At 38.0% G+C, this 24545-nt stretch overlaps 2 protein-coding genes across 5 annotated transcripts in view; one reads left to right on the top strand and one right to left on the bottom strand.

Annotated features, from left to right (window-relative positions):
• Positions 1–1013: 1013 nt before the first annotated feature.
• Positions 1014–4856, bottom strand: HINT1 (histidine triad nucleotide binding protein 1). The gene is made up of 3 exons (XM_040622507.1): positions 4639–4856; positions 2467–2571; positions 1014–1331 (listed from the first exon to the last, which is right to left on the bottom strand). Exons 1-3 carry the CDS (start codon positions 4747–4749, stop codon positions 1167–1169), a joined length of 381 nt encoding a protein of 126 aa, XP_040478441.1. The 5' UTR covers positions 4750–4856; the 3' UTR covers positions 1014–1166.
• Positions 4857–4871: 15 nt separating this feature from the next.
• The window catches only part of LYRM7 (LYR motif containing 7), a 32400-nt gene continuing 12726 nt past the window's right edge, over positions 4872–24545 (top strand). Inside the window, exons 1-5 of one of the 4 annotated variants that reach the window (XR_005832540.1) lie at positions 4872–5005; positions 6506–6562; positions 9189–9324; positions 16775–16847; positions 18377–19324. Coding sequence is in view for 2 of the 4 variants with exons in the window: in XM_040622508.1 (XP_040478442.1) it covers positions 9586–9603; positions 16775–16847; positions 18377–18447; positions 22141–22222 (244 nt within the window). In the remaining 2 variants the exon portion in view is untranslated. Of the gene's footprint in view, positions 5006–6505; positions 6563–9188; positions 9325–9358; positions 9604–12146; positions 12617–16774; positions 16848–18376; positions 19326–22140; positions 22223–24545 lie in introns of those variants that run through there. The other 3 variants (XR_005832541.1, XM_040622508.1, XM_040622509.1) reach the window with 3 other exon arrangements.

The raw sequence follows: 24545 nt of genomic DNA, 5'->3' as shown, positions 1-24545 counted from the left end.
ACTTGTGCTGGCTCTCTCTCTCTCTCCCAAATAAATAAATAAATAAATAAAATCTTTTTAAAAAATGACAATTAGGAAAAAATTATTTTTAAGATCTAAATGGCCAATTTGCCTAATCCCCCCAAACAAGTATTTAAAAATCAGTAACATAATTTAAAATGTAGGAAAAAAAGTTTTCAATTAGTGTCAAATCTTACTAAAATGATCTTTATGGAGATTAATAATCAAAGGAATCCATAAGCACAAAGAGAACCAAAGAGGAAAGTAAGGCAGACAGGAAGTATCAAGTTTAGTTTCGGAAAACAGAAAAGTGCCTACATGAAGGAAAGCCAAAAGGCAAAACTGGTTGCCCTACAGTATCTCAGAAAGGCTAGGATGCATGGTAAGACTAAAAAAGTTTGGTCAGTCTACATAAGGAGAACTCACACCATGAGATTCCCTCCCCAACTCCACGTAGCCAGATTCACATACAGCTTAATTATTTTGCTAGTGTGCACATGCACATTCAAAACAGTAAGTTTTCAATTTGGAAAGTTAATTCTAAGTAAAATGACTATAATAAATATTCAGACAGAGTTTAGGTAACAAAGGAAATGCCAATGCATGGCTTCACATGGTCATCAAAGATTGTGTGACAAATCTACTTTCATCCCTTCCAAATTACCCCAACAGTCCAGGGGAAACATGGGCTAGACGAAAGTCATTCCTTCTAGACCCAAAATTGTCACTTTCTGGATCAATCACATCACATACTCCTTTGTTAAGAAATGAAAGAATTAGATTAGAAAATCTTCTCCTGGACTAATATTTTCACCTAAAACTAAATTTGTGAAATCTTGTAATTTGTATTCAGAAACCAGTCACACCATTATAACAATGTACATATGTTTAGTCCTCCTTGGAGAGAAAAACCAAAAAAACCTCCCAAGTTATGAACTCTTCATACATACCAACAAATACATATATATATATTTTTTTAATAAATCAAACACAGGAGTCAAAGAGACTGTAAATCATGCAACATTGTCTTTTATTATGTATGGGTTTTAAAAATTATTTCCTCAATTTCTCCATACACAGGCAAAAGTAAGTATACTGTTTAACATACTAGAACTGGGAAATATTGACCATTGCCTAGAGGAGGGAAAATTATCCCTAAAACACGCTTAACCAGGAGGCCAATTCATCTGCCGACCTCCAAGAACATGGAGATGAACATGATAGACAGACTGTCCCCCATCTGAACCTTCATTCACCACCATTCGATAACCCTTCTTCAGGCCCAGATCAGCAGCACATTTCTTGCCAACAATCATTAAATGTCCAAGAAGCTGGAAAAGAAAAAAAAAGTGTCTTAAGCACAGGCACTTTATAAATTCTTGCCATTAAATAACATACTACCAAGATGAAATATTAAAAGATCACCAAGTTGAAACATATCCCTCTGGGCAAATATTTGCAAACTCTTAATACTAATATAACACAATTTACAATTAAAAAGCCATTAAGATAGGTATTTACTCATTACTAACTCCAATAAACAAATTCGACATAAATCTGCTCAATTAAAACGATTTTAGAGTCATTTTCCAAGTGGGTATTTAAATGTTCCTAATAGGGTGCCTGGCTGGCTCAATTGGTTAAGCTACTGCCTTCTCCTCAGGTCATGATCCCAGAGTCCTGTGATCGTGCCCCACATCAGGCTCCCTGCTTGGGGGGCGGGGGGGCTGCTTCTCCCTCTCCTTGCTGCTCCCCCTGCTGTGCTCTCTCCCTCTCTATCAAATAAATAAATTTTTAAAAAGAAAATCTAAAAAAAAAAAAAAAAAGAGAGAGAAAGAAAAAACATCATCCCCTATATGATGTACTGTTTATTGAGGAAAAATGAATCTCATCAATTATTCCTTGTTAGGAACTATTTTGTTGAAGAATTGGTGATGATGGATGTTAACCTGACTATGGTGATCATCTCAAAATATATATATATCAAACCATTATGTTGTACACCTAAAACTAACATAATGTGTTGACTATATCTCAATTTTAAAAAATCAAACTATTGGGGGCGCCTGGGTGGCACATCGGTTAAAGCGTCTGCCTTCGGCTCAGGGCGTGATCCTGGCGTTATGGGATCGAGCCCCACATCAGGCTCCTCCGCTGTGAGCCTGCTTCTTCCTCTCCCACTCCCTCTGCTTGTGTTCCCTCTCTCTCTGGCTGTCTCTATCTCTGTCGAATAAATAAATAAAATCTTAAAAAAAATAAAAAATAAATAAAAAAAATAAAAAATAAAAAAATAAAAAATCAAACTATTTCTACATTGCACTGATTCCCAAAGGATTGTCTGGTTTTTTCCCCCTCAATAGCTGCCTCAGGAAAATGAAAATATGACATCACTTTGAGGTCAAAATTTACTCTCCCAAATTTAAAAAAAAAGGCAAGAAAATAAATTGTTTTGGTAAATTTACTTACACTTTCATCATCATCTTCTGCTACAGAAATCTGGGATATATGTTTCTTGGGTATCACCAGAAAATGAGTTGGTGCTTGAGGGGAAATGTCATGGAAAGCAAGACACTAGAGAAAAGGGGGGAAAAATCAGTTTTAGTATATCATATAGTAGGTTAAATTTATTCTTTCACACTAGCCCCATGGGAGGCACTGTAGTTGATGCTAAGAAATCAGAAGTGTACACAATACATGTGATCCCATGGTTACTTTCATGCAACTTAGTCTAATGGAAAGGCTGATCTTAAACAAATAAAGGTAATAGATCCTACCTACACGTTACAAAGGAGAAGTAGAGAGTAAAACAAATGATTACCACAGAAAAACCCAATTTTGACTGGGGGATCACAGACAAAACCACTCTGAGGTAGGGATATTTAAAGTGAGATCCAAAAGTTAAGTAGAAATTAGGCATACTAATCCTTGTCTACCTTTTCAGTTTGATCTCATGTAACTTTTCCTGCTCAAATCACAATGTCTTTCATCTCTCTCCACACTCCCAGGCTTTTTTCAAAATCCCTTCCCTCTATTTCAATGGTCCTCTCTCCCCTCAACCCCAACTTTTGTCTAACTTAACCTGATATTCATTCCTCAGCTCCCAGCATATATAAAATTTCTGAAAGCAATCAGTTTTCTCTCCCCACCTTCCCTAGGTTAGGAGTCCTGATTGTGCAGTTTCCTGGTTTTTTCCTTTACTGCAGTGACCAGCTTTGTAATGATGCATTTGTCTGATATTTTGACTAATACTTATTTCTTCCCACCTTACTCAACTATTTCAGTAATATAACTTTTGTCTTTTGTAGAAATGAAGATAAGTAGCGTTTAAACAAATTACATACCACATGAACATTTTTTTCTCTTGTTCTCTACTGAAGGTGGAAGCTGCTTAATAGGACCTTCCCTGCTCAACGGTCACAGAACTAATTCTATTTAGCACTCCACACAAAATGCTGTATCATTTAGACTGCTTCATGCAGTTACAGTGCTGGGTCTTTGGTGGTTCAAAAATCAGTATTTCAGTCATCATTTATAAAAATCAAGTGAAAATATTTAAAAAGAAATACGCATTTTATAGAACAAAAGAACTTCCCTACTAGTAACAAAGGTATCTAAATAAAATTCACCTAGAGGAATCTAATTAAATCTTAGGTAACATTTTGAATCTAAGAACGCTACCAGGAGTATAAAAAGAATGTATCCCTTAAATTCCATATTTTTTAAAGTTAATTTAACAGAAAGTTAATTTCTGTCTAAATCAGCCAACCTTCTGCCCAGCTTTTTATTTGAGATCCAAACTAATAAATTCAAGTGCCCAGTACGTATTTTACACAAGATGTCACATCTACTTGGCCCTCCTAAAACAGAATTTCACCTACGATTAAGTCAACAAAAACTACGTGCTTAGTTCCTTGGTATAAAATTGCTTCCTGTGAAATAGGGAAAGTAAACTTTGCTACCGGGCGGGGCCAAAGGGAAGCAAATCTCAAAAGACGACCCACTCCCTGTCCGAGTCCGCGGCCCGAGCAGGATGGGGGTGGGGTGGGGTTGACTAGCAGGCCCTCGCGGAGGCGGACCTGCGGCCCCGCGCGGCCCCACGCCCCCCGCCACCCCGAGGCCGCGGGCCCCCGGCCGTCTCACGCAACGTGGCGCGGACTGGCGCCCGGGAAAGCCAAGACCGGGAGATTGTGCGCGGGAGATCGAAGAGATTGGGCCCTAGTCAGGGCGCGATCGGATTTCTCCCTGTCAGGCAGAGCGCTGGCGAGATTGTGAGATTCCTGACACGGGCGAGGTCCGAGGCAGCCGCGGAGCCGGCGGGCGCCCACGCCGAGGAGCCAGCGTGTCCTCCACACGCGCCCCGACCCCGCGGTGCTGGCCCCGCGGGCGCCCGGCAGCCTGAACCCGCGCCCCAGGCTGATAACGCGTAACCGGAGCGCCGGCACGCGCCGACAGGCGGCCTCGGAGCAGCCGCGGCCCTGCCCGCTGGCTGGGGGCCCGCAGCAGAGGCCCCGCGGGGCAGCCGAGTCCCTTCCCTTCGCGACGCGACCCGACCCTTTCCCTTCCGTCCGCGGGAAACCCGCGTGTTCACGGGAGACTGCCCTACTTCAGCCCTCCAGGGAGGCGACGCCTGGGGTCTACCTGGTCATCCTCAAAAATGATTTTGGCTGGGATTTCCTTGCGAATGATCTTCCCGAAGATCGTGTCGCCACCAGGCCGCGCGGCCTGAGCCTTGGCGATCTCATCTGCCATCTCGGCCTCCCTCCCGCGCGACCGCCCCGGGGAGAAGCTCGAGAGGAAGGAGGAGCCGGGGCTGCTGGCAGAGGGCGGGAGTGCACAGCCAAGCCTGCGCGGGGACCGCTGCTCGGGCGTCCGGGCTGGCCGTGCGCGTGCGCGCTGGCGACCTGCGCTGCGGCTGCGGAGAGCGCGCGGGAGCTTCCAAGAACCGCCCGACGAGACCCGGCGGAAGGGAGGTTCCTGCCTCGAGACTCTAGGCAGCCACACCGAGGTCGTTTTTTCTTTCTTTAGTGTGTCTTGGGGAGTGGAGTTTCTGTATACGCTCTTCTTCACTTGCTTTTTGGACACTTGTAGGAAAAATTAGATACTGTAACTGAAAAGGTTTGATAATGCAAGCAATGCTGGTCGTGTTTGCTGTCTGGGACACCTTAACACTTAATTTCTCCGCTACAGAAGGTCTTGGTTCCGATAAGCCCTCCTTGCACCAGTGTTTTTCTCCCTCTAGCAGTGGTTCTCACTGCACGTTAAAATCACTTGGGGAGCTTTTGAAAAATCCTCTTGAACCTGGCCGAAATCTAGATCAATTAAATCAGACTCCGGGGTTGGGACCCAGGCATCAGTAGTTTGTAATCCTCCCTCCCCTGTGCACCAGACTTCTTCCCAGAAGTAATCACCATAATGTAACATGCCCCACCTTAAAGACGAAAGCCTGCCTTAACTTGACATACCCCTTCATAACTTTGCTGCTTTTTAAAACTTTTCTTTATTCTTTGTCCACTTTCTCATTTTTTAAACCCATTTCCCTCTTGCCAGTGTTGTTAAGAACCTCCACTTATAAAATTCTATGCACATTTCCATTTCTTATCATACTAGACCTCTTGGCATTATTTCCTAATGTTGATCATTTCCTCTTTTCAGGAATAGTCTTCTTTGGTAGTCTTGTCTCCTACTCCTCTGGATGCTATTTTTCCTTCACACACTTCACAGACAGACTTTCTCCTTCCAGACTTCTCAATGGGTTCCATTCTTGGCCATCTTTTCTAGATAACACTTAATTTCCACATGCTCTTAATTATAGCTCCAGGACTACCCTATATGATAATACTTTGCCAGTTTGTCTTGTCCCCTTCCAATAAAAATTATTGATAGCGGATCCCTTGAATCTCAAAAGTGACTCATTTGCTGCTGTTGCTATCAAAGACATTACTAGGACAATAGGCAATATCTAAATAATATCTATAAATTAGATAGTAGCTTTGAAAGTTGTGTTAATTTCCTCACATAACCACAGCAAAACTATCAAATTAGGGGTGGGGGTCTTATAATTTAGGTTACTAACGTGTTTCCAGGTGATGCATTTGCTGCTTGCCCCAGAATCATACTTTTAGGCCCACTGATATAAAAGACTGTCTTTTTTTTTTGTCAGAATAAAAAACACTGAAGTATTTAGGAGTATAGGAGTATCGCGTCTGCAGCTCACTTTCAAACAGTAAAGAAATTTAAAAATTTTTCCTATAGAGAGAGATAGAAAAGGATAAAGTGATTGTAGTCAAATGTTAGTTAACATTTGGGGAATCTGAGTGAGGGGTATATGCAAATTCTATTCTTGCAACTTTCCTGTAAGACTGAAATTGTCAACATAGAAAGTTAAAAAGGAGATATATACTGGTTTGGATAACAAATGTGGTCACCTTTCACTAAGGCTTTATCATCTGCAGAACAATGATTCTCCAGTATGTATCTCCTGACCTACCTTTCCCCTTAATTCCAGATTGGCCTATGGTATGTATTACCACTTACTCACCACCTCCATATGGATGTCTATCAGGTATTTCAAATTTATTTTTACTCTTTGCCCAACAAACAAAAAAACCTCTTCCTGCAGCGTTCTATATCTACCATAATACCATTCACCAAATTGTTCAAGTCAAAAGCCATGAAATCATCTTAACTCTTCTCTCTTATACTGGGCATTACATATCATGAATCTAATCACTTTTCACCTCTTCTACTATAGCACCCTAATCCAAGCCACTGTCATATTTTGCCTGGAGTACTTTGAGAGCCTCCTAGCTAGGTTCTGCTTCCACTGTAGTCAGTTTGCCATTCAGCACACAAAGTGATTTTTGTAAAATATAAATCATGATCTCACTCTCCTGCTGGTAAGGCATTTCATCTCAGAATTAAATCCAAAATCCTTACCTTGTATTATAGGGTTCTTACATGATCAGGCCCATGGCTGCTTCTACTTCATTTCCTTCCATTTCAACCTTATTGACCAGCTTCAATTAAACTGGGTATGGTAGGCAGAAGATGCCTGTGTCCTAATCTCTGGAACCTGCTAATATGCTATGTTACCTGGTAAAGGGGATTTCCAGATGTCATTAAAGAAAGGATTTCGTGGTGGGTGAGATTCCTGGATTGTCCAGGTAGGCCCAGTTTAATCACAGGGGCCTTCATAAGTGAAAGAGGGACACAAGAGAGGGAGGAGATATGATGATGGAAACAGAGGTGACAGTCAAAGATTGAAGATGCTTTACTGTTGGCTTTTAAGATGGTAGGGGCCACAAACAGGTAACATTCTGGAAGTCAGAAGTCTGAGTTTCATTGCACTAAAATCATGGTGTTAGCAGGGCTGCATTCCTTCTAGAGGCTCTAGGGGAGAACATTTCCCTTACCTTCTAGAAGCTACCTGCATTTCTTGGCTTAAGGCCCTTTCCTCTATCTTCAGAACCAGCAGCAGGACATCTTCAAACCTCTCCCTGACTCTGCTTCCTTCTTCCACTTATAAGGATCCTTGTGATTACATTGGGCTCACCAGATAATCCAGGAAAATTTTCCCATCTCAAAAGACTTAGTTTAATCACATCTGCAAAGTCCCTTTTGTCATAAAAGGTAACATATTCAGAAGTTCCTAGGATTTAAACAGGGACAGCTTTTGGAGGCCTGTATTCTCCCTACTTATAGCTCCATGAACTTATGTGAGGAACAAATTGGAATTCTTGTTTAGTTCTGGGTCTCACACTTGAGCTGTTAAAAATCAGGACATATTCCTAGAATAACCAAAATAGTTAACCTCGTTTATGGAACAGCTGAAGGAACCATACAGATTTATCTAAAAGAAGAGAAGCTTTAGTACTGAACTGATTTTGGCCCTATGAGAACTTTATTTTCAACTATTGGCAGATATGGGGTTTTGGTTAACTGAATATAGGACCCTAGTTAGCCAGAAATTATAACAACAAATTATGAATTTTCAGGAAATTGGGCAATGATTCTAAACTGGAAATGAAAATAAGCATTTACAATCATTCTTTAAAAATTAGGCACTATAATGTAATGTCACAAGATCATCTATTGTCTCCTATATAAAAGTCAGTACCGAGTATATTTGGTTTAATTGCTTGGTTATGTAAACACTCATCTGCAAATCTAATGAATTATAATTTTAAAAGTCAGTTATTATCTTGCTATTATGATGACTTGCAATATTCTTTAAAATTACATAACTCACAGAGAAGGAAAAAGGTCTTTAAGATCCTTTGCTTCAAACGGCGCCTGGGTTGGCTCAGTCCCTTAAGGGTCGGCTAGAGTCACGATCCCAGGGTCCTGGGATTGCGCACTGCTTGGGGCTCCCTGCTCAGCGTAGCCTTGCTTCTCCCTCCCCTCTGTTGCTCCCTCTGCTCGTGCTTTCCCTCTGTCTCTCTCTCTCTGTGTCAAATACATAAAATCTTTTTTTTTTTTTAAGATCTTTTGCTTCAAGTCGTTCATTCCTACTAAAAAGTAGTTTTACCTAAAAATTAACCTGAAAGGCTGTGAAGTAGGGAAGGCAAACGATTATGCGATGGGGGAAAGGTTGAAATTTTTCTTGAAGTTTGCAAGGTCCTAAGTTAAAATGTACTTAAATAACATTTCTGACAGCTTAACCAGCAAAACCAAGCAATAGGGTTAGGTGAATAAGCAGGATGTGTAGAGGGTAGGACTAGGTTTCCAGGTCAGGCATAGGGATTTGTGTCCCAGATCTCCATTTACTAGCCCTGTGGTTTTGTTTTGTTTTGTTTTTTAAGAGTCATTTATTTATTTGAGAGAGACAGTGTGTGCACATGAGCACCTGAGCAGGGGGAGGAGCGGAGGGAGAGGGAGGAAGGAAGCGACTCCACGCTGAGGGTGGAACTCAAGGTGGGGGGGGGGAGCACAATCTCACTACCCAAAGATCGTTAAGCTGAAGTCAAGAGTTGTCAGTTTAACCGACTGAGTCACCCAGGCATCCCACTAGCCTGTGGTCTTGAGCACCTTTTCCGGGAATTAATTGAGAGAATGTACAAATAGCGCTTTGGGAAGCCAGAATTCCAATTAACGGCAACTATACTTCTTAGGGCTTGGCTCTTACTTATGCACTTTCACAAGGAGACAGTCGCAACCGGGAAATATTTAACATAAAGGTTCTTTAATAGATAACCGCAACCCCCAAAGAAGAGGTAATAACGTAAGACGTCGAAGCCATCCATTAAATGTCAACCCACCCTCAGCCACCTGACTGCCTCGTAAGAGACCGGACATGACTCTGCCCCTAACTAACATGGCGTCCAGGTAAGTTCCGTTCTCCTCTCCAGTATTTGGGCTCCGCAGTTTCTCGCGGCCTTACCAGACTGCGGCGGTTTAGCAAATTTGTCTCCAATGTCCCTCTGTGGGAGGCGGGGCTACAAAGGGGAATCTGCGCAGTGATTGGTTGCGTCACTTTAGGAACGTGCCTTAGGGGAGTTGGATAGTCCACTCCGGTCAGTGATTGGTTGCCGAGTGACTGGGCGAAGCGATCGCTGGAGAGGGGTAGCCACCGCGGTGAGGAGAGCCATGAGCCAGGCGGCAAAGGTGACAGGGCCCAGGGAGGGTGTGGGTGCGTTGCTGACGGGGAGGGAAAACCGGCGGCCTTGCGCAGGTTGCCTGGAATTTCAGTAAGTGTGGGTTCAGGACCCTCCACAGAGCTTGTGAACGTTGCCGCTGAGGAGCCCAGAGACCACCTGCGAAGGGCGATGGAGGGTTTGTACTGGTGCGAGGAGGGAGGGTGGCACCAGTGCTTCCCCACTCGCCTCCTGGGGTCCCAAAGTGTTTGTTTCTGCGTCATGCAAGTTCTACTCCCGTTTCATCCCCACACCGAGTGTTCGAGGGACCTTTTTCACATCGTTGAGAGGCAGACGAGACGCCAAAGGCAGCCCGGCGCTGCAACCATGTAATGAGTGAAAGGTCCGATGAGGTGTAACGTTTAGTCAGGTAGCCGGAAGGTACACCGAAGTGTGGCAGCCTAGGAAACTGAGTCCCGGCGGAATCCCTTGCCTAAAATCAACACCCACGGAGACAGAGCAGAGATCCTTGAGACCTGAGTGCTTGGAATGAGCTTGGGAAGTGATGGCCCCGGCGGGTGCTTCCCAGAGGACCTGATGTCAGATTCATTCCTTGTCAAACTGATGCACGTTCCTGCCTGGCGCACACTTCTCAGGGACTAGCATCCCCGAATTTCAATAACAGCATGGCCTGTTCGGTCCTGTCTCTGTCACTGGCTGCAATATAAGCATGGAAAAGGGGGGAAAGGCCTGTTACAGTAGTGAAGAAAAGCAGTGCTTATGGTTGATCAATAATAAGGCACCACCAAGAGGTGCCTCCTGTACTATACTGACTTTGGTGTTCTCAGTACATTTTAGTATATGTCACAACACCAGTAGAAACAGTTGTAAAGAGTTCTTCAGATAATTTATTGAGTGTCCATAATAGCTATCAGTAATACCTTACAGCCAACATTTAGCCTACACTGTCTAGGCATAGTGGATGCAAAGATAAACGGACCACCTTTGCCTTCATAAAGAAATTTAGCAGGAAGGGAGATTTTGAATCAGAAATACAGTGTATTTTGTGAGTTTACAGCTGGAATTTAACCCCTCCAGAGGGATGCAAAAAAAAAAAAAAAAATCTTTTAGGACTCCTGGGTTGCTGAGTCAGTTGAGCATCCTACATTTGTCTCAGTCAGGTCGTGATCTCAGGATCATGAGTTGGAGCCCACTTAAAAAAAAAGTCTCATAGAATTAAAGGTTGATACCTGAAGTTTGATTAGAAATTAGTTAGAAGAAGAGAGGAAAGAGTATTCCAGAAAGAGCAAGTAGTATATGGAAAGTCCTTGAAGTGGAAAGTTGCTTGGAAAACTTGAATATGAAAGAAATTAGGTAAGATTCCAAAAACACTTTTGGGGAGACCTACCATATATAGAAGATTCTTATGGTAAGTGTAAAGGATACATAGACTTTGAGGAAGTATGGGACCATAGCAAATAATCATTTGATTCATATACTAAGTAGTTAAGTGCCCAGTGCTGTGGTTGCACTCAGGAAGGGCATATAACCCAAATTTAGAAGAGATGGGTAAGTCTATCTAAAGTGAGACCTAGTTCAGAAATTTTCCTATACACCCTTAATATTAACCCATTATGTAAGAAAATTGAGACATAAAGGTTGAGTAACTTGTCCAAGCTTGCATTAAGTGGCAGTGTCCCGTTCCAAATGATCTGTCTGTAGAGAATCCACTTTCCATATACATTACCTGAATTATCTAATTACTATAAATGAGGAACATAATCTGTGACCTAGTTTTCTTCATTTTAATAAAAATTTATTGACTCCAAGGTGATATTAGCTCTTATAGCTCCAAGACAGTATTTATGACATTTTCTTTTTCTTATACTAGTTCTATTATTTTAAACTTTTACTTAAATGCCAGTTAGTTAACTTAGAGTGTCATTTTCAATTCAGGTGTACACTATAGTGATTCAGCACTTCCATAAGACACATGGTTCTCAGCACAGCAAGTGCACTCCTTCATCCCCATCACCTGTTTAATCCACCCCCCCCCAATCAGTTTGTTCCCTATAGTTAAGAGTCTCTTTCTTGGTTTGCCTCTCCCTTTTTCCCCCCCTTTACTTGTTAGTTTTGCTTCTTAAATCCCACATATGAGTGAAATCATATGGTATTTGTCTTTCTCTGACTTATTTTGCTTAGCATACTTTCTAGCTCCATCCACATCATTGCAAATGGCAAGCTTTCATTCTTTTTTATGGCTGAGTAATATTCCATTGTATATTTATATGCCACTTTATCCATTCATCAGTCGATGGATGCTTAGCGTGTTTCCATAATTTTGCTATTGTAAGTAATGCTTATTTACTTCAGGGTGCATATAACCCTTTGAATTAGTATTTTTTGTATTCCATGGGTAAATACCTAGTAGCGTAGTTGCTGGATCATAGGGTAGTTCTGTTTTTAACTTTTTGAAGAACCTCTGCACTGTTTTCCAGAGTGGCGGCACCAGCTTGCATTCTCACCAGCAGAGCAAGAGGGTTCCCATTTCTCCGCATCCTCACCAATATCTGTTGTTTCTTGTGTTTTTGAGTTTAGCCATCCTGAGGTGATATGCCTTGTAGTTTTGATTTGCATATCTCTGATGATGAGTGATGTTGAGCATCCTTTCATGTGTCTGTTGGCCATCTGTATGTCTTCTTTGGAAAGATGTCTGTTCATGTCTTCTAGCCCTCTTTTAACTGGATTATTCATTTTTTGGGTGTTGAGTTTTATAAGTTCTTTGTCTAGTTTAGATAACCCTTTAACAGATATGTCATTTGCAAATATCTTCTCTCATTCTGTAGGCTGCCTTTTAGTTTTATTGATTGTTTCCTTTGCTGTGCAAAAGCTTTTTATTGTGATGTACCACCAATAGTTATTTTTGTTCTTGTTTCCCTTGCCTCAGGAGATATATCTAGAAAGAAGTTGCTACAGCTGATGTCAAAGAGGTTACTGCCTGTGTTCTCCTCTCGAACTTTTATGCCTTCATGTTTTATATCCAGGTCCTTAATCCATTTTGAATTTATTTTTGCATATGCTAGTTCTTAAATTAGGGATGCTGGCTGTTGTATTAATGAATTACTTTCTTTTTTGCCTAAACAACATGTAAAATGATTAGATTTACTTAACTTTCCACTTTGCTTTTGATCCATGCAACTCGTCTTCTACCAGTCTTGTAATATTAAACTGTAATATTAAATTTCTATGATATTCTATTACCTTTAAAATCCATATTTCTACAAACAATCTTTTCAAGGCCGTCTCAGCTTTTATTGTGAAACACCTCAAAATTCTTTCAATCTCTAGACATCTCAGTTCCAAAGCCACTTCCATATTTTTAGGTACTCATTATAGCAGTACCCCGCTTCCCAGTACTAATATCTGTATTAGTTTCCGGTGGCTGTTCTAACAAAGCATCACAAAATGGGTGGCTTAAAGCAACAGAAAGGCATTGTCTCCACAGTTCTGGAGGCTAGAAGTCTGAAATGAATGTGCCAGCAGAGCCATGCTTCCTCTGAAACTGGGTAGAACCTTGACTTCTTCCTAGCTTCTGAGGGTGGTCATCAATCCTTGATGTTCATTGGCTTGTTGGCTTGCTGGCTCACTCTTGCATCACTCTAATCTCTGCTTCCATCTTCACATGGCAATCTGAGTCTCTGTGTTCACATGGCATTTGCTCCTTCTTTTAAGGATACCGGTCATATTGTATTAGAGCCCACTTTAATGACTGCATCTTAACTCAGTTCATCTGCAAAGACCCTATTTCCAAATAAAGTCACATTTTACAGGTACTAGGAATTAGGATTTCAACATGTCCTTTGTGGGAACATAATTCAAGCTATAACACTATAAGTATGCCACATTTTATTTACCTATTCATGAATTGATAGAAATTTGAGTCATTTCTACTTTTTGACTGTTGTGAATAATGCTGCTATGATCGTTCATGTACAAGTTTTTTTGTAAACATATGTTTTCATTTCTCTTGGGTATATATCTAAGTGTAGAATTACTAGATCAGGTGATAACATTTAACTTTTGAGCAATTGCCAAACTGTTTTCCAAACAGCTGCAACATTTTACATTCCCACCAACAATGTATGAGTTCCAATTTTCCCACATTCTTGCCAATACTCGTTACTAATTTTCTTTTTCATTGCAGATCATGCTTCTGGCTTAAGTGTACTTCACTGAGATTTAAATTTGTATTTCCCAGATGCCAAATCATATTGAGCATTTTCTCATGGCCTTGATGACCATTTGTCTATCTTTAGAAGAATGTCTATTGAAATCCTTTGTCTGTGTTTTTATTGTTGAGTTGTAAAAGTTCTTTAAATGTTCCAGATAATAGCCCCTTACCAGATCTATGGTTTGCAAATATTTTCTTCCAGTCAGGGCTTGTCTTATCTCTTTTTTGATAATGTCCTTTCCCTTTCTCTTTCTAAAATGATTTTTTTAGGTTTTATAAAGTTGATAAATGCGTAAGGTTTAAGAAATCAAAGTGTTACACAGAAACCAATAGGTGTGTACTTCCATCTACATACTCCCAATTCCTGCTCCCCAGAGATAAGTGCTTTTATTCATTTTAGCTATTCTCACATTTACTTCCATACTTCTAAAGAACATATTTAAACTGCTACTCATGGTTTTTTTTTTACTTTTTGAAGACATTGTTTACTGACTTTTAACAATAGAAGTTGATGAGTAAGCTTCCCCCTTATACCTTAGTCCTCTCAGTTACAAATTTTGGTGAATTAGTTTTCATTTTTTTAAGTTACTATGATTGTATAAAATTGTCCACAGCTGAGTCCTCTCATATATGATTACATTGTCTTTCTTCTCTAATTCTTTGTTTTTCTTGAAATTAATAACCTTGTTTTTATTATCATTGGTTAGCTTCCTACTTATCTGTTCCCAAAATCAGTATCAGTTTGATTTTTTTTCCTGAGAACAGCTTTTCTAGAGCAGTTCAACCTTTTGCTATAGTGTAGACTAGTTGCTTTGTGGGCTGGCTGCACAAATGCTGACCCTTATTTGTCCTTCATCATCTTTTCTGTGTTGGATCACCTGTCTCACTGGTTCTCATGTTTTTTTTCTTTTGTAGTTCATCCCCTTGTTGTAGAGCACATTGTTCTGTAGCTTTACAAGAAAGGATGTATGGCAGATAAGACACTTCGCATTTTCAAAAATGTCTGTTTGCCTTTGCAGTTAAATGATAATTTGTCTATGTATGGTATTCTACGCTGGACTTTTTTTTTTTTTTTTTTTTTTTTTGGGTGGGCAGCAAAGTGAAGTTTATTGAGTGATAGTAAAGTGATAGTACAAAGCTCCCAAAGAGGGAGGGGATCCGAGAGGGTTGCTCTGGACAGTCTTTTTTAAACTTGAAGATTTTATACCATTGTCTTCTCACAGTGATTCTATTAGAAGTCAGGTGTCATTCTGATTTTCTATCCTTTCTACATGAACTGCTTTTTATCTTTGAGATTTTTCATTTTATTAGCATTGTGCTGAACTTATGATGAGCTATGGTATGGGTTTTGTGTTGGGCACTTGGAGCTTTTTCAGTCAACTAACTGATGCACCTTACTTGGTGACATTTTCTTAATTTTTCCCTTTTTAATTTCTTTTGTCTGTTTTCTCTGTCTTTTTTTTTTTTTAGATTTATTTTTTTATTTGGCAGAGAAAGAGTGGGAAAGAGAGGGAGAGAGAATCTTAAGCAGACTCCATGTTGCGTGCAGAGCCTGACGCAGGGCTCCATCCCAGGACCCTGAGCCAATATGAAGAGCTGGACATTTAACCAACTAAGACACCCAGGCGCCCCTCTGTTCTTTCTTGTTGGAAATCCTGTTAATGTAATTGTTGGTCCATCTAGACTACTTCCTTAATTTTCTTTTTCCCTCCTCAATTTCTATCTGAGTTTTTATTCTACTTCTCTGTTGTTTTTCTCCCCTTAATATTTGCTGTTACTCATTTGGTATCTGAGAGCTTTGGGGTGTTTTCTGAATGTTCCTTTTTCGGTTTACTGTGTTTTCTTTTTGTTGCTATTCCATCTTTCCAGTCACTTATGTTTCTGAGGAAGTTCATTGTGGTTGTTTGATCGTTGTTTTGTTGTGTTTTTATGTTTTTTGCTTCATGTTTCCTGTTTCTGTTTTGGTGTCTGCCTTTGATGTTATAGGTTTTCTAATATATGTAAATACCTGAAACAATGCCTAGCACCCAGGGTATACTTCGTAAATAAATACTAGATATTTTATCTAGTGGATTGGAGGGAAGGAAGAAATAGTGGCAGAGTGACAAATCTGTGTTAAGTAGTTTAAGCAAGAGATGGGAGGGTCTGAACTTAAATAATTTTCATGAATGGAGAACATCAAAACATTAGAGAGACATTCCGAAGATTTCCACATGAAGAGTAATATAAATTTAAAGAATTGCCTAGAGATTTCAAGCTTGAGAAACTCAGTGTCTTCTATTCTCTGAAATTGAAAAGACAGGCGAAAAGACAATATCAGGGGAACAATATTGAGTACTTTATTAAACTTGAGAAATGTGAGGTAGGCATGGCCTAACACTAAAGCCTCTACACACTCTGTCTTCTACCAAAATGTCAGGCTCTTCTATTTTTTAATACTGAGTGAATATTCTAATAGTCTTAGAATATTCGTAAGTCTCAGCGTTCCACTTCTCTTTGGGAAATCACAATTACGCTTTCCTAAATTATCTGAAACACCTTCCTTTTGTGGTCTCTTAAGATTTAATAAGTTCATGAGTTTGTGTATATATGTGTAAAACTTTAAGAGCAGGTGAAGGCCTCAATATGTTAAGAAAAGTGAGAACAAATACATACCATACTGACAAAGTTTGTTACTTTAGCAGACTGGTTTTGGCAGGGGGATTATTAACTTTTTAACCATCCTTCCCCCCCCCCCAAAGAACTTGGTATTATTTTCGTAAATCTAATTTTTTTTAAATTTAAAGATAAATAACAAAGGGAAAGTTGTTTTGGCAAACCCTAGTTTTCACCAGCTATTTTGAAAAATAGTCTAAGTAATAAACAGAAAAGAAATACCTTATAATCCTTGTAATTATTTATATAATTTATATTTATATAATGTAAAATTTTTTTCTTTTGAGGTCTGAATTCTAATTTTTTTTTTTTACAGGTTTTACAGCTTTTTAAAACATTACACAGGACCAGACAACAGGTTTTTAAAAATGATACCAGAGCATTAGAAGGTAGGTTTATTTTTCACCACTTTGGAGTAAGTCAGTTCTTCAGATGGCTGCTAATATATCCAAGAGAACGTGTATGGTCAAGACCCATTTTAGAGAGTGATCTTCACATCTCTCCCCTAGTGTTGTTATGTTTAATAAAGATTAGTTTACGTTACACTACTTTGAGGAGTATCTACTTAAAGAAAAATTTTTAAAGATCAAGTTTTTTATAAAGAATCGGAAAAGATCAGGATTTCAGCATGCTCCATTGCTTGTCAAGCCATTAAACTTATTTCTGTATTATATAATCACATTTTCACACTCTCTAGGACCAGATACTTCCATATTATTAATTCCTTGTGTCATTCTAGAAGTGATAGAAGCTGTGAAAGAGAATCTATCCCAAATGCTTTTACAGATTTAGTATTTCACTGTTTTAAGTGGCGTCTATCATATCTGGAAGTTGTAGTTCTAAAGCTTAGGTTCTGTGTTGCTCATGTGCAGTATCTATCTTCATATATTTCTAAAACTCTTTAAGAGGGCACTTAGGTAGTATCCCTGCTGTCCTAAGAATTCAAGTTTTTCTAATTCACCAAGAATAATTTCTTGACTATTAAAGTATATGCTTCATATTGTATATGTTTTACCAAATTCGTTTAATTCTTCATATACCGCTATGGGGTAGGTACTGTTATAATTTGTTTTTTTCCAATGAGAAAACTGACAAAATGTGAAAGGATTTGTCCCACATCATACTAGTGAGAGGTAGAACTAGGATTTAGCCTAAGCAGTTTGGCTCCAAATCCCAAATCTTCAGCACCTTATATTGAAATATATAAAGCATAGAAGGAGGGTTTTCTGGCTATTATCCATCAACAGTACTTTAAGTGTTATTAAGTAGCATAAGAACAGTTAACATTGTGTAATTACTAAGCACCCTACGTGGGTTGTTCCATTAAATATACACAGCAACAATAAGGCAGTTGTCAGATTAGACTAAATTATGCTAATGATGCCAAAATATCAGTGGTTTATATGAACGAAGGTTTATCACTCACTTTACATGCCAGCCAAAGTACTTTTATATATATTTTGGTGCTGTGTCTTTATTTTATTTGTGTGTGTGTGTGTATGTATGTGTGTATGTTTGTGTGTGTGTGTGGTTTAACATGCTTGTATGTATTGAGTTTGCCATCTTAAAGCATTTTAATATAAATTTTTAGATTCATGGAAAGAAAGTATTAAATGGGATTCATTAGACTCTGATAGCTAAAGGTATACAAATGCAATTGGAAGTAAAAAGCAGGAAACGAAAGTATTAGTTTATTAGAGTGTATTAGGTTTAATTAAAAATTTGCCAGCCTGTCAAAAGCTTTCCAGGACAGTTTTTTTTTTTAAATGTCTAATTTTTATAATTAGTTTCACATGGGGCAAAACTGTTTTGACTACTAGAGAAGTAGTCATTCATAACAAATAACATATAAATTCTTGGGACAGAAATTATAAATTAGAAGAGAAATAATTATATATATATTTTTTCCTTTCTCTAGCAGCCAGAATAAAGATAAATGAAGAATTCAAAAGTAATAAAAGTGAAACTTCTCCCAAGAAAATAGAAGAGGTATAGTAATTGAGTCTTTTAATTATGATAAAGCCCTTATAAATTTTTTTAGAAAATGACGAAAATAGAGGGGTTATATGAGATAAAAATTATTACTTGATAGTTAAAGGCATCACAACTATAGATAACCTTCACTTGTTTGGTATGGCTCACCTCTTCAGGGTCATCTGCTACACCCCTAAGACAGCAAGTTGCCGATGTACAGAACATGGATATAGCCTTGATCAAAACAAGAGTAGCTGAACCAACCCAGAAATCCACAGAAATTCTATCTTTACCTAAGGCAAGTGACTAAAACTAAGGAGAATTAGTATTAGAACTACAGAAGGAATTTCTGTTCATTTAGCTCAGCTAGACAGACTTTTTTTTAATTCCTATCTCGGCAATGAAAGTTAAATCAGCCACAATTCATGAACTATTCTTGCTTTGCCTTTTGGTCACTTGCTCTAGTTGAAGAGTCAGTCAGCTGACACAGATCTGTGCGTTTCTTAATACTCCCAGTACATGTTCATTTTAAAAATGCACAATGATTCCTTTTTTGTATAAAATCATACTGCGTATACATACATATTGTCGCTTGTTTTGAGCTTCCTAAGTGTTTCTGTATCTAACTTTGTATAAATGTAGAGAAAGGACCCTTAGGAGGAAAACAGAAAATGGAAAATTATTTGCAGGGGCAGTTATAATTCCAAGAATTGGTTTGATAAAGAGGAAGGTACAAATTAGAGAAAATCTTCCATGTTTAATGAAATTTCTACATGTTAAAATTTTTTTTGATAAAAATGCGTTTATTTTTAGTAGAGAAAAATGCTGTTTTTAGAATAATAAATATCTGTAGTAATCAAGTTAATGAGTCAAGATGAGATAGCCTAAGTTTTTCTATCCCTCTGATATAAAGAAGAAAGGGAAAGACTTCATTTAACCATCTGAAAGGGCAAACAGGGACTGTGTAATTTTTATTCATGGCACAAGTTAAGATGAGATCATAATCAAGTCATAACTTGAAGAGAAGTTAAAAGATGTATACAAAAGTTTGTATTATTTGCTATTCAGTAGGCTGATTAATAACAATATGGTAATTATTTTTAAATTTTGAAATGATAAAAAATTTTTAAATAGACATGTCTTTATATAAACTGGGAAATGAACTACAATCTTCTGAATTTCTTTTACTTGTAAAGCACTAATTTAACGTTAAGCAGTCTAGAAATGACATATTTGTTATATAAAAATATATTTTGTATAATTCTGCTTAGATTAAATATTTATTAGTTTTTAGTTAATTACATTGTTATGTATTGGAAGGTTCATGAAGTCTTGGCACCAAAAAAAATCTTAGGTATCTTTTATACCAGCAGTTCTCAAACTGTCTGGTCTCAGGACCCTTTTACCTTCTTAAAAGTTGAGGACCTCAACCGCATTTCATGTGGTATGTCTTTCAATATTTACATTAGTAGAAATTAAAACAGATTTTTGAAATATGTATTTTTTTCTCTAAAAATAAGAAGCTCATTACATGGTAGCAAATACACTGTTCATGGAAAATAACTTTTCAAAACATTTAGTGAGAAGAGTGGGCACTCTGTTTTGCAAATTTCTTTCAAGTCTGGCTTAATAGAAGGCAGCTCAGTTCTCGTATCTGCTTCCTCATTCAATCTGGTGCAGTGTTTCTTAGGTTGAAATATATGAAGGAAATTCAGCCTCACACAGTTAAGTAGTTGAAAAAGAGTAGGAGTATATAATAGCCTTTTCAAATAAATTGTGAATATTCTTTGATACTACACCTCAACAATAGTGAACTTCCTTAAAGGTTAGTTGCATTATGGAACTCTAATCTGTTAGACCAATGCGTGAAGAGACATAGATAGGTAGGTAAGTAGATAGATAGATTCTTTTTTTTTTTTTTTTTTTTTTTTTTGGCTCCAGGATTCATACAGACCACCACCTGCTCATCCTTTCTGATTTCCCCTTATCCCTTGTTAAGCCTTGTTTTCTGCCTTAGACCTATGAGTGAACTCAGTTTATGCACCTCCAATGGATGAGGGGGCCCATTTTCCCCATTTTTATTCTTTCTCTCTCCTGCTAAGTCCCTTCTCAGATCTGTTGGGAGTTGAAGCTTTGCTCTTCCACTCCTTCTCCATGTCAGTGAATGGCAGCTCCCACCTTTTAATGCTCGGACCAAAAAACTTGGTGCTCTCTTTCTTAATAGCTGTCTTTCTCTGACACTTAATATCCAACCAAAAAGAGCCAATTTTCTTGACTTCAAAATATATCCAGAATTCAACCACTTCTCATCCTCCCCATCATTACCTCCTAGTTCAAGCCACCATCATCTTTCTCTGGATTGTTACAACAGCCTCCTAGTGGGTCTCCCTGCTTCCTCCCTAACTTCCTACAGCCTATTCTCAGTACTTCTAAAGGCAGATTGAGCCTTTTAAATAACAAAGCATATCGCATCACTCCTTGTACTCACAACCCCATAGCTTCTCATCCCAAAGTAAAATCTAAACCCTTACCATGACCTATAAGACTGTATCATGTCACCTCTGTTAACTTCCCACCTCAGCCTCCTCCATCCCTCTTACTCTTACAGTCTCAGTGCATTGAAGGCACTTGAATTTACCAAGAACTTTCCTGTCTCAGGGCATTTATGCTGTTGCTTATTCCTAGGATATTCTTTTCCCACATGCCTTAAGTCTTCATTTAGTAGACCAATAGATTTAATCTGTCTTTCTCTTTGAATGGATCTTTTACCATGCATGATTTTGTAACATCTTGCATCATTGATTTGGAAAATACAGGTTCACCAAGTAATGCATATCTTCTAAATGTTAACATATTCAGTATGTAATACTTTAAAATTATATTTATTAATACTAATAGCTATCTCATCAGAAAAATCCTTAAGCATTGATAAACTATCAGGCTCATGGGGGCAGGTAATTTCCCTAGAATGCTGATTTTTTCTTGAAAACTTGAATTTTACCATTGTCAGCAAATACAGTTAGTTGTTTTCTTGAAGTAACAGTCAGCTCGTTCATTTTCAAGAAAATGTTTGCCAAATACCCAAGTCTAAATGATCATAGTTTATCTGTTGTTCATTCATATAAAGTGGTATTCCATGGAGAAAGCTCTACCTCTGCTCACAACTCAGTGCCGAAGGCTTTAGTATTAAGAAAATCATTTTGACTTCATGGTATCTGAAAGGGTCTCAAGGTCCCTCAAGCTTTGAGAATCTTTGTTCTAGTCCACTTCTTCATTTTGCATATGATAAGTTCTGAAACTTAAAGAGAGTAGGTTATTAATCCAAGGCTTTATATTTAATGATAGAACTATGGAATCCAAGTATTCCAACTCCTAGTTCAGTATTATTTCTAATGTTTAGAACATCCAACACTATAAAAGAATGATTCAACCCTCTCCCAAAGAAAACAGCATTTTAAACATATAAGATATATATTCCAACAAAAAATACTCTGAATCTATTTTGGAACAAAATATGGAATAGATGGATAAAAGGTAAAAGTACACATATGTCTGAGTTTTCTGTGTGCTTGGAATGGTTACAAAAAGTTAAAGGCAGTATTACCCGAAAAGAAATAACAGTAAACCTACAGTTTTCAAAAGCAGTGCATTCATAAGGACCATTGAAAAAATATCCAAAGGATTTATTCTGTTTGGTTTTCTTAACAGCTAATAAAAATAGGTTCCGATGTTGAATTGTTACTCAGAACATCTGTTATACAAGGTATTCACACAGACCACAATACACTGAGTAAGTAAAATTAAAGAAAAATATTTTCTGACTTCGTTGTACTTTAAAATATTGAGCAATTGTAGCACTTTTAATGCTGGTTAGTAAAACAGCTTGATTTTGCCAGACAGTATGGTATATCTTGTATATATTTGTAAGGCTACCATTTTAAATGCTAGATTATAAAACTTTGCTTTACTAGATTTTTGTCTTTGCCTTGTTTTAATTTATTTTTTCTTTTTAATTTTAACCACTGGTTATATTACACAACTGTAGTTACAAAGACAGTATGTCTAGTTTTTCTTCATGGTTATTTGGAGTTCTTAACTATTGTGTTATCATTTATCACCCTACTTAAACTGTCTATTTCTTTACCTTTTATTCTTTGATTAGAGTTATTTTAAAAATGATTGTAGGAAATGGAAATATAGTTGAGGATCCTCCATTATACCTCCAGACTCCTTGTAGGACTTCAGCAGAATTTTCATTTCACATTATATTTTGTTTTCAGTGCCTAAAGTATCTTTGGGGACAACAACAACAAAAAAAATGATATTCATATTTTTGAAAGGCTTTTTTTTAAAGTGAACTATCGAAGTGTAACATACAAACAGAAGAGTGCACAATTTATAACTATAAAGCCAGTGAATTTTTATAGTGATATCCCTGTAACCAACATCTACAGTAAGCTACTTAATAATATTACCAGAATCTCCAAAACCCCTCATGTCCTCATGTCTTCCAGATACCCCCTCCCAACAAGCTAACCAGTATCCTATTAATACTATAGACTTTTAATATAATAAAACGTTTGAACTTCATATATATGGAATCATATAGGATTACTGTTTTGTCTAGTTTCTTTCAACATTGTGTTTGTGAGATTAATCTATATTGTACAGCAACATTTCTATGACTCTTGTTTCAATATACCACAGTTTATCCTTCCTGTTCATTTGGGTTGCTCCTAGTTCTGGAGTATAATGAATATTGATGCTTTATTGAATATGCCTTTTAGTTTAAAATTTATACATATATGAAAAGTAAAATTTACACATATATTTACACATACATGTACGTATGTGTAAACATATATATGAACACACGCATATACACACACACACACACAGACACACACTCACACATACACGATTGACTCTTGAATAGTGCAGGGGCTAGGGTTGCTGACCTCCTGCACATTAGAAAGTTCACGTATAGGGGCTCCTGGATGGCTCAACTGGTTAAGCGTCTGACTGTTGATTTCGGCTCAGGTCATGATCTCAGGGTCCTGGGATAGAGACCCATGTCAGACTCTGCGCTGCTCGTGTAGCCTGCTTAAGGTTCTCTCTCCTCGGTGCACCTGGGTGGCTCAGTCATTATGCGTCGCCTTTGGCTCAGGTCGTGATCCCAGTGTCCTGGGATCGGGCTCCCTGCTCAGCAGGAAGCCTGCTTCTCCCTCTCCCACTCCCCCTGCTTGTGTTCCCTCTCTCGCTGTGTCTCTCTCTGCCAAATAAATAAAATCTTTAAAAAAAAAAGTTTCTCTCTCCTCTGTCCCTCCCCACTGCTTGATCTCTTTCTCTCAAAAAAAAAAAAAAAAAAAAAAAAAAAAAATTCATGTAAAACTTTTGACTACCCCAAAACTTAACTACTGATAGCCAACTGTTAATGAGAAGCCTTACTGATAACATAAACAGTACATTAACACATATTTTATATGTTAAATGTATTATATACTATAGTCTTACAATAAAGTAAGCTGGAAAAAAGAGAATGTTATTAAAATCATAAGAAGAAAAGACATTTATAGTGCTCCACTGTATTTATCAAAAAAAATTAATGTATGATACTACTAACCAGTTTTCCCAAAGTGGTTAGACTAATTTACACTTCCAGCAGCGGTGTCTGGCTCCAGTTGCTTGATGTCCTCACCAACACTTGCTACTCTGCATCTTTAATTGTAGCCTTTCTGGTAGTTGTGATAATGGTATTGCGTTGTGATCTTAATTTACATTTCTTTGGTAACTAATGAAGTACTAGCACCTTTTCAGTTGTTAAATGGCCATTTGGATATTCTCTTATATGACATGTCTGTTCAAGTCTTTTTCCCATTTTTCCAAGAGGTTATCTGCCTTTTGTTATTGATTTGAAGAAATTCTTTGTGTGTTCTGAATATATATTCTTTGTTGGATATGTGTATTAAAAGAATCTTCTATTAATGGCTTGGTTTTTGTTTTGGTAATGTTGTCTTTTGATAAGAAGTTCTTAATGTGATCCAGTTTGTCTGTTTTTTCATTTATGGTTGGTACTTTTGAGCCCTGTTTAAGAAATTTTGGCTGTTTCAAGC

The sequence above is a fragment of the Ursus maritimus genome, unplaced genomic scaffold (assembly GCF_017311325.1).
Source record: "Ursus maritimus isolate PB19 unplaced genomic scaffold, ASM1731132v1 scaffold_5, whole genome shotgun sequence".
Classification (NCBI taxonomy): domain Eukaryota; kingdom Metazoa; phylum Chordata; class Mammalia; order Carnivora; family Ursidae; genus Ursus; species Ursus maritimus.
Note: the sequence above shows the minus strand (reverse complement) of the source record. Positions and strands in the feature narration are given on the sequence as shown.

What these genes read in the sequence shown, in the direction of transcription:
- HINT1 (XM_040622507.1), bottom strand. Translation starts at nt 4,749, where the DNA reads ATGGCAGATGAGATCGCCAAGGCTCAGGCCGCGCGGCCTGGTGGCGAC. An exon ending in TCATTTTTGAGGATGACCAG is followed by an intron (nt 2,572 to 4,638) that starts GTAGACCCCAGG and finishes CCTTTTCTCTAG; the next exon opens with TGTCTTGCTTTCCATGACAT. An exon ending in CAGAAGATGATGATGAAAGT is followed by an intron (nt 1,332 to 2,466) that starts GTAAGTAAATTT and finishes TTTCTTTTCCAG; the next exon opens with CTTCTTGGACATTTAATGAT.